The sequence below is a fragment of the Rhinopithecus roxellana genome, chromosome 11, assembly GCF_007565055.1.
Source record: "Rhinopithecus roxellana isolate Shanxi Qingling chromosome 11, ASM756505v1, whole genome shotgun sequence".
Lineage (NCBI taxonomy): Eukaryota > Metazoa > Chordata > Mammalia > Primates > Cercopithecidae > Rhinopithecus > Rhinopithecus roxellana.
In genome coordinates this window covers 34,719,101-34,733,231 of record NC_044559.1, presented here as the reverse complement: position 1 = coordinate 34,733,231, position 14,131 = coordinate 34,719,101, and the positions used below count along the sequence as shown (strand labels likewise).

General features: G+C 42.2%; 1 protein-coding gene across 7 annotated transcripts in view; it reads right to left on the bottom strand.

Moving 5' to 3' along the window:
* The window catches only part of CASP7 (caspase 7), a 68,388-nt gene that overhangs the window by 28,714 nt on the left and 25,543 nt on the right, over nt 1-14,131 (bottom strand). For 5 of the 7 annotated variants that reach the window (XM_030941129.1, XM_030941130.1, XM_030941126.1 and 2 more), the window contains exon 2: nt 4,708-4,817. In XM_030941129.1, coding sequence (XP_030796989.1) covers nt 4,708-4,817 — 110 coding nt within the window. Of the gene's footprint in view, nt 1-4,707; nt 4,818-10,350; nt 10,461-14,131 lie in introns of those variants that run through there. The other 2 variants (XM_030941123.1, XM_030941124.1) reach the window with 2 other exon arrangements.

Below are 14,131 nucleotides of genomic sequence, written 5' to 3'. Positions count from 1 at the left end.
GGCCATTGTGGGGTTATTAATTGGCCCAATTTCAATAATGTCTCAGGGAATACGGAAGCCCAAGGAGAAGGAGAGAGACAGGAATGGCCAGTGGGTGGAGCAGTAAGAACACACTTAATATTTATCATTTAAGTCCGCTGTCTTATACAGGTGTGGTTTGTGACACCCCAAAGCAATTACAATAGTAACATCAAAGATCACTGATCACATTTACAGAGATTATCCTGGGTTTGAACAACAACAACAACAAAAAAGATCACTCATCACAGATCATAGTAACAGATATAACACTAATTAAAAAACTGAAAATGTTGTGAGAATTACCAAAATGTAACACAGAAACACAAAGTGAGCATACGCTGTTGGAAAAATGGAGGCAATAGGTTTGCAGGGTTGCCGCAAACCTTCCATTTATTAAAAATGCAATATCTGGGCCAGGTGTGGTGGCTCATGCCTGTAATCCCAGGACTTTGGGAGGCCAAGGGGGGTGGATCACTTAAGGTCAGGAGTTCAAGACCAGCCTGGGAAAATGGCAAAATCCTGTCCTTACTAAAATACATATAAAAATTAGCCAGGCGTGGTGGTATACACCTATAGTCTGGCTACTTGGGAGGGTGAGGCAGGACAATCACTTGTACCTGGGAGGCGGAGGCTGCAGTGAGCCAAATCGCACCACTGCACTCCAGCCTGGCCAACAGAGTGAGACTCTGTCTCAAAAAAACAAAAAACAAAAAACAAACAAAAAAAACAGTATCTGCAAAGCACAATAAAACAAAGTATGCTTGTATACACTGAAAAATGTATTAAAAAATATATAATAGAATGAAATGGAAGTGATGATGGTTCTTGTTTAATGTCTTTGCCTTTTTCATCCCCTTAGTATTTCCAAAGATTTTTTATTGTTGAGCTAGACTCCTGTGTATTAGTCTGTTCTCAAACTGCTATGAAGATGCTACCCAAGACTAGGTAACTTACAAAGAAAAGAGGTTTAATTGACTCACAATTCCACATGGCTGGGGAATCATGGTAGAAGGGGAAGCATGGTGGCAGGGGAAGCAGACATGTCTTACATGGCAGCAGGAGAGACAGAGTGTGTGTAGGAGGAACTGTCAAACACTTACAAAACCATCAGATCTCGTGAGAACTCACTATCACCAGAACAGCACGGGGCAAACCACCCCCATAATCCAGTCACCTCCTACCAGGTCTCTCCCTCAACACACAGGTATTACGGTGATTACAATTTGAGATGAGATTTAGGTGGGGACACAGAGCCAAACCATATCAGTCCTGTGACAACAAAACAAACACTGATTCCAGGAGGTCAACATGGGTCTGGGCTTAGTACCCTTTCATTCTTTCTTGCATCCTTCTTCCTTTCCCTCCATCCATCCATCCATTCACCTATCCAAGAATAAGAATTCAGAATTCAGGACCGGGCGCAGTGGCTCATGCCTATAATCCCAGCACTTTGGGAGGCCGAGGTGGGTGGATCATGAGGTCAGAGAGGGTGAAACCCCGTCTCTACTAAAAATACAAAAAATTAGCCAGGCGTGGTGGCGGGCGCCTGTAGTCCCAGCTACTCGGGAGGCTGAGGCAGGAGAATGGCGTGAACCTGGGAGGCGGAGCTTGCAGTTAGCTGAGATCAGCCACTGCATTCCAGCCTGGGTAACAGAGCAAGACTCCGTCTCAAAAAAAAAAAAGAATTTATAATTCAGAAACGAGATGACTGTCACAAGGATGCCTAATAACGTATTTGTTGAACTGAAAAATGGTATCAGACATTTACTGACAGCAAACAAGTGTGGTGCGGCTAACTGGTTTGACAGGGACTGGCTTTGTCAACTAGATTATAGAGCAGACAATTTTCATACATGAATGAGCTACATTAGCAGCTCCAACGTCTTGACAAAAATATATTTTAAAAAGCATATGGTTTAAAAGCATTTTATCAAAAAAAGGATACTGACAAATGTTTATTAAGGCTTAATTATCTTTTCTGGAACATTTTGAGTTAAACAGACTGCCTCTAAATAAAAGAGGAGCAAATTTAATTTACAACTGTTTGAAAAGTTTAGGTATAAGTTTTTTGGTGTACTTCCCAGAAACTAAAAAAATTAAGTATCTTTAAAGCTGAATAACAATTCCTTTTGTAAGTTAGGTAATTGCCAATTCTTTACTTCCAACATAATTAAGGACAGACCTAATCAAGTTGTCATTTTTTGGTCCAGAACTCAGAAGGAATTCAAAGAATTAAGTGACATGACTATAACAAACCTCCTACCATCTCATGTATTTATTCATGATTTCTCAGTGCTTCTTATCACTAAAAACGAAAAATAGGAAAAAGGTAATATCAAATTCTTTCTTATTCCAGCAATAAGTATTATTTGTCCATTTCTTTAGAAACTAACTTATTAAAAGCCCCTTCATTCCATTATAAGTTGAAACTTCAATGTAATTTCTATTTAATAATTATTTTGATGAATGACAATATATTAATGATATGTTAACATTTATTTTTTAGAACAACTGTGAATTCATTAAAGCTGAAACAGTAAATTAGTCTAGGAGAACTTTCTTTTAATACTCATGATATCTGGAAAACTGTCTTAAAATGTATATGGATATACATATGCATACATGTATATGTTACATAGGTATATGATGTGCTGTGATCAACCAGACTTTCAAGCAATTAAATCTATTACATCAGAAGAAAATGTGGAGGAAAAGAGAATGAAAAACACAAGTTTGAGGGGAAAAAAGAAATATAAAAGTTCTAGCTGTTACAGGAGAGCTGTTCATGTATTTTTTTAATGGATAAAGGTGGTTATAAAATCACTATGGACGTAGATTCCACTGGATACATTTAAAGAAATGACTTCGAAATGTCAGTATTTACAACGCACCATTTATTTTAATATTTTCTGGGAAGTACATCAAAAGGCTTACTAAGATTTACAAAATGATTATTAAATGATTCCTGTTTCTCTTCCACTTGTAGACAACCTGCTGAAGTCAAATACTCAAAAAGGGTGGGGAAGAGTTATTACATCTTTTGCAGCTATCTTGACAAAAATGTGTATGTTACCTTAAAATACACAAGGGAACACACAGCTTTACATTATTTTGAGCACATATAAGCAAAGCCCCATGGCTCTAAGGGGCTTTCCCTGGGGAGTAAGTTGGTCTGTACCAATTTCTCAAGGTTTTGGAAAGTTCCAGGAGTCAGAACTGTATTTTCTGGTCATTTCATTGGATATTCTTGACTCTAGTTGGCAAACAACAGAATCTGGGTCCACAGTGTTGGGGTTCTCCCACTTTTCCACATCCTAGGTTGGATGATATGACCCAAGGTCTGCTCTGAGGTGTTGGGAGCCTGGCTGCCCACCCCTCACCAGCTCTTCCCCTCCTGAGCACTGCCTGAGAGCACTCGCTCACCTCAGCCTTTATCCCCCTTGATATCTTTCCCAGTAAGACGTGGCTTAGGGAATCCAAAGAAGTGTGATGCGTCTGACTCATGCTGCCTTCTGTCTCTCAGGAAGATCCACTCACTGTCCATCCATGATCAAGGTTAAGGGAGGGTCTGGGGTTCCTCCATGTCCTTGCAGCCCTACTTTTATTTTTTATTAAAAAAAAAAAAAAAACAACTTGTTTTTTGAGACAGAGTCTCACTCTGTTGCCCAGGCTGGAGTACAGTGGTGCAGTCATGGTCCTGAGCAGCCTTGACCTCCTGGGCTCAAGTGATTCTCCTGCCTCAGCTTCCCGAATAGCCAGACTACCAGCATGTGCCACCACACCCAGCTAATTTTCTTATCTCTTTTTGTAGAGATGGGGCTCTCACTATGTTGTCCAGTCTGGTCTCAAACTCCTGGGCTCAAGCGATCCTCTCTCCCTGGCCTTCCAGTGCTGAGAATACAGGTGTAAGCCACTGTGCCAAGCTAGCCCTACTTTTAAAAGGGAAGCACACAGCAGAACCTTTAAGTGAGTGGTGCTGGCATTGTTTAGTTTCTCAGCTTTATCATTTACTGTCAGCAAAAAGGCAAGCTATTAAACCTCACAGTACCACAGGTTTCCCTACCTGATAAATGGTGATAACAATAAAACTAAATGTGCAATTATGTAGACTAAAAGCAATAATACAAAGCAGGCATACAAGAGTTTAATCAATGAAGCTATTATGTTATTAAACGCAAAATTTAGAATTTTAAAAGTGAACTCAAGAAAGGGGAAGGCGGGAACTAATGAACAGGATGCGATCCCCCTTCCATGAGTGGAATGCAGCAGGAGGCACAGGGTAGGCGTGAGTCACCCTAAAACCTCCTGTCCCTCAGCCCCTGGATTCTGTGTTTTTTGTCAAATTTGGTCCCACTGGCAGCAGCAGCCCAGGCTCTGTTCTGAAGGTGCCTGCAAATCGCCTCTAATGAGAACAGCCCCTGATTCCTGGGAACTGCTACCAGACACTCGGCCGCTGAGCAGGAGACTCCCAATGCTTGGTTTTGTCCATTCCTGGGCTTGGCCACAGACAAGAGGGTGCACATGAGGACCCTAGTGTTGCTGCATACAGCTAGCAAGAACCTGTGCAAACCTCCCATGCTCAGCATGAACCTCCTTCCCTGAGTGTCCCCCTCCCCATAGGTGGGTGGAGATGGCAGAGGCATGGCAGGCTGACGTGGTCCAGGGTCCATGATTAAGCAAACCTACCTCAAGAGGGATGGTACAAATGAGGACCGGTCTGGCTTAGCATCCACTGAATCTTCATTTGCTGAATTCCCAATTCCCTGCTCTTCAACACAGCCCTGATCGTCTGCCATCTGGAAAGAAAAAAAAAACAAGCCATGAGGTCAGTGGCATCACTGATACTGTGATATTTTTAAATGACACTCATTAGGTGACATGCTTTTCCATTATGCCTAGGGGTGAGCAGTTTTGCATATTTAAGATTCAGGGTTAGTGCCCCATTAATGCATTCAAATATGTGAGTATGCTTATATCCCAGAGACCACATATGGCAGCAAAGAAAACAAAGTCCTTGCCCTCAGGGAGCTTCTAATCCAGCATCCACAATTTTGTTTTATGTTCACTGCATATAAGAAACAGTGGAAGGTCTGTCAACGTTTACAACAATGACAATTTCCCCCTAAATTCCTAGTAGGTCACGAAGTGCTCATACGCAGTTCAAAAGCAGCGACAACCTGGGGCATTAGGCTCTCTTTCCGTCAGATGCTTTTACATGGTTCTACACAAAATAGATTTCCATCACATTACATTCCAGCTTGAGAATCTTCAAGAGATCCCCATTAACTACAAGTTCAAATCTAAAGCCATCTCCTTGGATTTTAAGGCCCTTTCTGATCTAGTCTGGGAGTCAGCACACTATGGCCCAACACTTGTTTCAGTAAATAGGGTTGTACTGGAAAACAGCCATGCCCATTCATTTATGTACTGCCTATGGCTGTCTCCTCTCTACAACAGAGTTGAGTGATGGCCACAAAGCCAAAAATATTTACTACCTGGCCCTTTCCCACCCCCACCCTCTGCCTTCATTTACTACATAGCCTTTGTATGTGGCTTGCTTATTCGCACTCTGCTGTTTGGCTCCCATAAGAAGATAAAAGTTCATCATGGCAGAGGTAGCTGGAACACAGAAGGTGCTTACTAAAATATTTAACTGAACGGAAGGCTGGATGAAACACACACCCCAAGGGAAAATAATTAGCTAAAAGTGATGTGGCTGGCCCAAGGCAGAGTCAGTATTAGAATCATTTTTTTTGTCTTTGAGATGGAGTTTCACTCTTGTTGCCCAGGCTGGAGAACAATGGCGTGATCTCTGCTCACTACAGCCTCTGCCTCCCCCGTTCAAGTGATTAATCCTGCCTCAGCCTCCTGAGTGGCTCGGATTATAGGCGCCCACCATCACATCTGGCTAATTTTTTTTTTGTATTTGTAGTAGAGAGAGGGCCAGGCTGTTGGCCAGGCTGGTCTCAAACTCTGGCCTCCCAAAGTGCTGGGATTACAGGTGTGAGCCACCGCGCCTGGCCAGTATTAGAATCATTTCTTCTAAATCAAGTCCCGTTACCTTCCACACGAAGGGATCACAGATCAACTTTCAGCAATAAAGGGAAACTTCTCCAGACTCCAATTTCTACCTGGTCCCAGCTGTTACTGGAAAAGGGTCCTGATCCAGACCCCAAGAGAGGGTCTGGACCTCGTGCAAGAAAGAATTAAGGGCAAGTCGATAGAGTAAAGTGAAAGCAAGCTTATTAATTAATCGAAGTAAAAGAATGAAAGAATGGCTACTCCATAGGCAAAGCAGCAGCTTGGGCTGCTGGACTAGGGATACTCATAGTTATTTCTTGATTATATGCCAAGCAATGGGTGGACTATTCACAAGTTTTCCGAGGAAGGGGTGCGAAATTCCAGGAACTGAGGAAGTTCCCCTTTTTAGACCATATAGGGTAACTTCCAGATGTTGCTGTGGCATTTGTAAACTGTCATGGTGCTAGGGGGAGTGTCTTTTAGCATGCTAATGCATTATAATTAGTGTATAATGAGCAGTGAGGGTGACCAGGGGTCACTCTTGTCACCATCTTAGTTTTGCTGGGTTTTGGCTGGCTTCTTTACTGCAAAGCCTGTTTTATCAACAAGGTCTTTATGACCTCTATCTTTTGCTATCCTCCTACCTCATCCTGTGACTAAGAATGCCTTAACCTCCTGGGAATGCAGCCCAGTAGATCTCAGTCTTATTTTACCCAGCCCCTATTCAATATGGAGTTGCTCTGGTTCAAACGCCTCTGATACAATCTCTAAGCAACTTCACTGAGCAGTTGTCAGGTGCAGTTCTGTATTCCAGTTAGGGCTCACCGAGGGATGCTATCATTAAGTTGGAAAACAAGAAGGCATCTATTTTACAGAATATTTTGTGCCACTGAGCACAACAAGTAATGACTTTTGGAGGTGGAGAGAAGGAATGCAGTTCAGAAGGAGGTGTCCAAGGAGGCAAAGCAACGACCTAGTGGCCTTGCACTCTGAATGGCATTACGGTTTCACCTTCCAGCTTATCTGAGGGTGAGCTGGGAAGAAAGAAGGGAGGGAGCTAAGAAGAAGGGAAAGTCCTACTGCCAGGTCTCGACAATGACCAGGAGAAGTCAGATGGTCACCTTGTTTCTCAACACATCATGAGCCTCCCTTCATCACCACCAATGTGTATCTGGTTGGGAGGCAGATTTTCCAGATTAGAACCCAAAGTTTCTCAAAATGGAGATAACCCACAGAAGAGATAATCGTAAGGCCACACATGCAGAAAACACCTGATAGCTTCTTTTGTCTCCTTTATGTAGACTTACTTTTCAACATAGATTGTTATTAACACAATATATACTCACATATTTTCAAAACTAGTAAGTCAAAGTTTAAAAAAAAAATCCACCAGACAAAGACACTAACTTTGACATGTGGTGTTAACCAAGTTGGCCCTTTTCCAAAAGTTAATCTTAAAGGCTGAGTTTAGGGTATATGATGACAAAACAATATAACCACTATTTTTAAAAGAAAGAAGAAATGTCAGTGTGATAGCAGAATAGGAGGTTCCAGTTTTCATTCTTCTATAGAAATACTGATTTTGGCAACTACACCTATGAACAAGAATACTTTTGTGAGGCCACAGGAGTCCACTGAGAGGTTTCAGCACACTGGTGAAGCAAAAAATCTAAGATTGGATGCATCAAAGAGTACAATAAGAGCAGTTCACTTTACCCACATCACCCCTCACCTAAGGTGGCACAGCTCAGTGCCAAGAGAGGTCCCTCCAGCTCACAATTCTCCCATGGGGGAAGTGAGAGTGAAGTGTGCACCCACCTTTCCCAGCCTAACAGGATGTTGTCTAGGAGACCCACTTCTGTCTCATCCCACCCAGAACACTGAGGGGAATAGCATGGCTGAATCATCTGGGGCAGCTAGGAGCAAGGAGAAGAAGCAGGAGTGCAAAGAGTGTATGGTTATCAACAGTCGGCTGTAGATTCTGCTACCCAGCTCATGGATTCTACCCTAAGACCCTCCCATAAACCCTGCTGGACGACTGAGACCCTCCCATAAACCCTGCTGGACGACTGGCCTATGGAACCCTTCGGCCAGCTGATGTGTACCTCAGTGCACAACAGTCTGTATACAACCACAGATGATGCTTGGATCTCAACAGCAGGTATGGATACTAGCAGCCAACTCAACTTTGATGGATTAAGAGAAGACATGCAACTTTGAACATTTCAGGGTACTACCCTAAGGAATAAACAGGAGGCTTTTAGCATGAGGTCTGGCTTTGCAGGATTGAGAAAATGCATATAATCCCAAAGAGGGATCAAGAGGTGTGGAGCAGGTATATCCATGGAAAAGGTGTGAGAGATCCCCAGAATCTCTAGCTGAGCTCACCAGCAAAGGTCTTTTTCTCCTAAAGTCAGTCAATAAAGATGGGAAGAGGTGACTGCTTCTTCAAGTGTGAACACACAATGCAAGGCTTCAAAGAACACAAATAATCAAGGAAATATGACACCACCAAAGGAACAAAATAAAGCTCCAGTAGCTGAACCCCCAAAAATGAATTACCTGACAAAGAATCCAAAATAATCATCTTAAAAAAGCCCAGTGAGGAACAAGAGAGCAGACAGACAATTAAATGAAATCAGAAAAAAAAATAGATAAACAAAATGAGAAGTTCAACAAAGAGAAAAAACCATATAGATGAATGAAACAGAAATTATAGAGCTGAAGAATACAATGTCTGAAATAAAAAATTCAATTGAGAGCTTCAACAGCAGACTTGATCAAGCAGAAGGCAGAGTCAGGTAAACTTGAAAACAAATCATTTGAAATTAACCAGTCAGAGGAACAAAAAGAAAAGGAATGAAAAAGAGTGAAGAAAGCCTATGGAACTTATGGAACCATCAAATGAACGAATATATGCAGTATGGGTGTCTCAGAAGGAGCAAGGAGAGAAGGGTAGAAAGTTTATTTAAAGAAATTGTGACAGAAAATCTGGAGAGGCAAATGAACATCTAGAAGAACCCCATGAACCCAAAAGAACCCCAAAGTTCTTTGAAGCCCAAAGAACCCCAAACAGATTGAGCATAAACATGTCTTCACTGAGACACATTACAATCTCTAGTAAGAGTCAAAAAAGATAAGGAGAAAATTTTCAAAGCAGCAAAAGAAAAGCAACTGATTTTTTTTCCAAGATGGCAGATTGGAGGCATTTTAGCATGCCTCTCTCACTTGGGAAGACAAAATAGTGTGTAGAGATTCATGCTGCGTACTTTTTTCCAAGAAGCAACACAGGAACTTAATAGGAAAGCTGAAAGAAACCACAGAGCCTTTGAAAGAAGTGGTGGGCTGCAGCCTATACCAGGTAGAAAATTCTAAGTCCCTGGAGTGTGAGCTCAGCTAGAGATTCTGGGGATCTCTCACACCTTTTCCATGGATATACCTGCTCCACACCTCTTGACTTAGAATTTTATGTCCCTGTCTCTGGGACATACACTCCCACTGGAGAACTTGGCAATCCAGGCCACAGGGAAAGGTCTTAACCCTACCCAGCACTGAAGCTGATTTAGTGAGCACTGGGGAATACATGAGAAGGAATAGCAATGGGATGTGCGTTGCATGTGCTCTCGGTCCCCAGCAGGGATACAGGGAAGTCATTCCAGGTCCTACCTCACAGGTGACCTTGTGGATGTCTTCCAGCTAACTCAGTAGTCTGTCATAGGTTGAGAGAGGTTCCTAATTGACATTTCTGATATAATCTCATGTGATGATGAACCCCCTTGGCCAGAACCGAGGGGTGAGTGGGCAGTGGGTTATACTCATGAGCACAAGAGAAGACCTTTGCTTCTCAGGCAGACCAGAAGGGGTGTGGCCTGAAAGCCATGGTATGTCTCAACTGGGAAGGCTTCTGGCCTGGGGCAGTTTTGAGTTCCAAGAGCGGAATGCCTGGAACCTAGCTAGCTGCTACTAGTGGAACACTACGGGTGTGAGACCTACCTTGCCAAGTGCATGGGAACTGGGCAGGGCTTACTGTCACCTGCTATTCCGCATTCCCTGTGTGGACTTTCTGTGCAGCACAGGCAGCTGCGCTCCTCCCTGGAACATTACCCCTGCAGCAGGAGGACTGCCCTCTTATCCCCAATGGGGCCTCTGCTTGAGCCCCTACGTGGAGAGCCACAGCATGCACTTGCGTGACCCAGCCCCCACCTGGCTTTGTCTCTTTACCCCCTACTCCATAGCTTAACACAAAGAACAGAAACTTTGGGAAGCTCTATGGCCTCGCCCATTTTCTGAGACACCAGAGTACCTCACCTGGGTAACATAAGAAGCACAAATCCCACGGCTACCACCGCAGCTGGTGTTCTTTTCCAAGTGCCACCTCCTGCCTGCACGCCAACCAACACAGTCCATTACAGCATCTGCTGGCAGAATAGCATAGCACTCAGGAAGGAGAAAACTTGTGCATGACCCCATCTGTCACCACTGCCTGAAATACCCCCAGCTAATCAGGAGGTCCTGAGTCTGTCCATATGATCAGTTCATTCCTACTATAGCTAGTGTTTGAGAAAGCCAACACACTAAGGCTATGTATAAGGAATCTCATAGAGTCTACGTCACTCCCCTGCCATCCCCATCAGAACAGGTGCTGGTACCCACTGCTGGAAATCAGAGGGCAGGTCGCATCACTGGACCCCTTGCAGACATTCACCAGAACTTTCCTGGAGTGTGGCCGCCCCACTGGGTGGCTAGACCCAGAGGAGCAGCAGCATTCACAACAGTCTGGCCCTCAGGGCTCCTACTCCTAGGGGAAGGGGTAGTGTACCAAATCAAGGGAGTAACCCATGGGACGAAAGAATCCAGATGGCAAAGCTCGAGTCCCATAGCTTTCTGCTTGCGGGAAGTTTCTTTCAGCAGAGGCACAGGTGCAATGCTGAACTCAGCAGGGAAAGTCTGTGGCTCTACTACAACAGTCAAGCAGCCCTGGTGCTTGTGACAGGTCTTGGAGAAGGAGACTTCTCCTCCTCACCCACCACTGCAGCTACAGCTTGGGCTTCTCCCACAGGAGCGTGGCATGGGTGCATCTGTAGACAGCCTTTATGGAACACTTCAGGGTGACTGCATCCCCATAGGACAAGTGCCCTCAGGGTTCAGGCCTGCATGAGGGGTAGTCATAATCCCTCTCTACATGGAATATCAGCATTTCTGCAGATGGAAAGTGGTGTCTGTCTGGTTTGAACAGATGGAACACTGGGTCAGGAGTGTGAATGGGAAGCAGATTTTTCTCCTGCTGGCCTGGCAGGGGAGCTGAGGTAGCCCCTTCCTTCCCTCTGAAAAGACCTCAGTGCTTTTCACTCCAGCTTCTCCAGCTGCCTATGTCAAGGCTGAGACCTCTGCCCACATTAGGTGTTGTATTTATCTACCTGTTTTAGCTACACCCAGTTTTTACCCATGGACAACTCCCATACTGACCTGAAGTCTGAACTGTTCAACCCAGTAAATAAAATACTGGAGGAATGAATGAATGAATGAATGAATGAATAAATGAATAAATAAATAAGTGTACACCACTGGGGATGAGCTAACCTTCAAGAGACTTTTGCCATTCTAACCCCATGAGAGACAGTAAACCTGCTCACACACCAAGCACATTGTTACTACATCTGAGAAAACCATCACACAAACACTCTCTATAACCAAGGAACTCATACACAGTCTTCACCCCCCAAATGCATCCAGAGCCAAATTAGGTTACAATAAGCTATAATCATTGAAGTCACATCCATAAGGTGGAAAAAAGGAAATTAAAAAGCAACAGTTGAATCAAAAATAAATTAAAAAATAATTAGAAGAAATGGTCTACCCAAATGAGAAGGAACCAGAAAAATAATTCTGGCAATATGACAAAAGAGGGTTCTATAACACCCCCGAAAGATCACATTAGCTCTCCAGCAAAGGATCCAAACTAAAATGAAATCTTGGAAATACCAAATAAAGAATACAAATGGTTGATTATTAAGTTACCCAAGGAGATACAAGAAAAAGGTGAAAACCAACATAAAGAAAGTTTTTAAAAAATTCAGGATACGAATGAAAATTTTTCTAAAGAGATAGATGCTTTAGAGAAAAAAAAAAACAACAACAAAAAACAATCAGAACTTCTAGAAAGAAAGACACATTTAGGGACTTACAAAACACAATGGAAAGTTTTAACAATAGACTAGACCAAGTAGAAGTAAGAATTTTAGAGCTCAGAGACAAGGCCTTTGAATAAACCCAGTCAGACAAAAATAAAGAAAAAATAACTAAAAGAAATGAACAAAGTCTCTAAGAAATACGAGATTATGTAAAATGGCCAAAGATAATAATCATTGGTGTTCCTGAGGGAGAAGAAAAAGTAAAAATTTTGGAAAATTTATTTGAGGAAATAATTGAGGAAGACTTCCCTGGCCTTGCCAGATATTTAGACATCCAAATATAAGAAGGTCAAAGCCCTTCTGGGAGATTCATGGCAAAATGGACATCTCCAAGGCATACAGTCATCAGGCTACTAGTAAAGTCAACATGAAGGAAAGAATTCTAAGAGCAGTAAGACAAAAGCATCAGATAACCTACAAAGGAAAAGCTATCAGACTAACAGTAGACTTCTCAGCAGAAACCTTATAAGCCAGAAAGGACTGGGGCCCTATTTTTAGCCTCCTTAAACAGAATAACTCTGAGCCAAAAATGTTGCATACAGCAAAACTAAGTTTCATAAATGAAGGAGATATGGTCTTTCTCAGACAATCACATGCTGAAGGAATTTGCCGCTACCAGATCAGCCCGACAAGAAATGCTAAAAGGAATTCTAAACCCTGAAACAAAAGGTCAATACGCAACAGAATAGAACCTCTCAAAAACATAAAACTCACAGGGCTTATAAACCAATAACATAATGAAGAAAACAAAGTATCCAGGTAACAACATGAGGAGTCGGTCACATCTCAATATTAATGTTGACTGTACATGGCCTGATGCTCCACTGAAAAGATAAAGATTGGCAGAATGGATTAAAAAAAATCACAAACCAAATGTCTGCCCTCTTCAAGAAGCTCAGCGAATACAAATTATTCTTATGGAATCAAGGTAAAGGGGTGGGAAAAGATACTCCACACAAATGGAAACCGAAGGCAAGCAGAAGTTGCTATTCTTATATCAGATACAACAAACTTTAAAGCAAAACAGTTAAAAAAAAAAATAAGACAAAGAAAGTATTATAAAAGGATTGACCCAACAGGAAGATATTACAATCCTAAATATATATGCACATAACTCTGAAGCTCCTAGATTCATAAAACAATTACCACTAGACGTAAGAAAAGAGATAGACAGCAACATAATGATATTGGAGAACTTCAATACTCCACTGACAGCGCTAGACAGATCACTGAGGCAGAAAGTCAACACAGGAACACTGCATTTAAACTACACTCCAGAACAAATGGACCTAACAGATATTCACAGAACAGTCTACCCAAGAACTGCAGAATATACATTCTTCCCATCAGCACATGGAACATTCTCTAAGATAGACCACGTGATAGGCCACAAAATAAGTCTCAATTAATTTTTAAAAATGAAAATCATATCAAGTATCTTCTCAGACCACACCAGAATCAAACTGGAAATCAACTCCAAAAGAAACCCTTAAAACTATATAAAAACAAGGAAATTAAACAGTCTGCTCCTGAATGATTTTGGGGTTAACAATAAAAATCAAGATGGAAATTTGAAAATTCTTCAAAACGAATAATAGTGACACAAGTTATCAAAAACCTTTGTGATACAACAGAAGCAGGGCTAAGAGGAAAGGCTGTGGTGCTAAATATCTACATCAAAAAGTCTGAAAGATCACAAATTCACAACTTAAAGTCACACCTCCTGGAACTCCAGAAGCAAGAACAAACCAAACCCAAAGCTAGCAGAAGAAAATAACAAAGATCAAGGCAGAATAAATGAAATTGAAACAAAAAAATACAAAACATCAATGAAACAAAAAGTTGCTTCGTTGAAAAGATAAACAAACTCTGGACCATTAGCTAGATTTACCAATAAA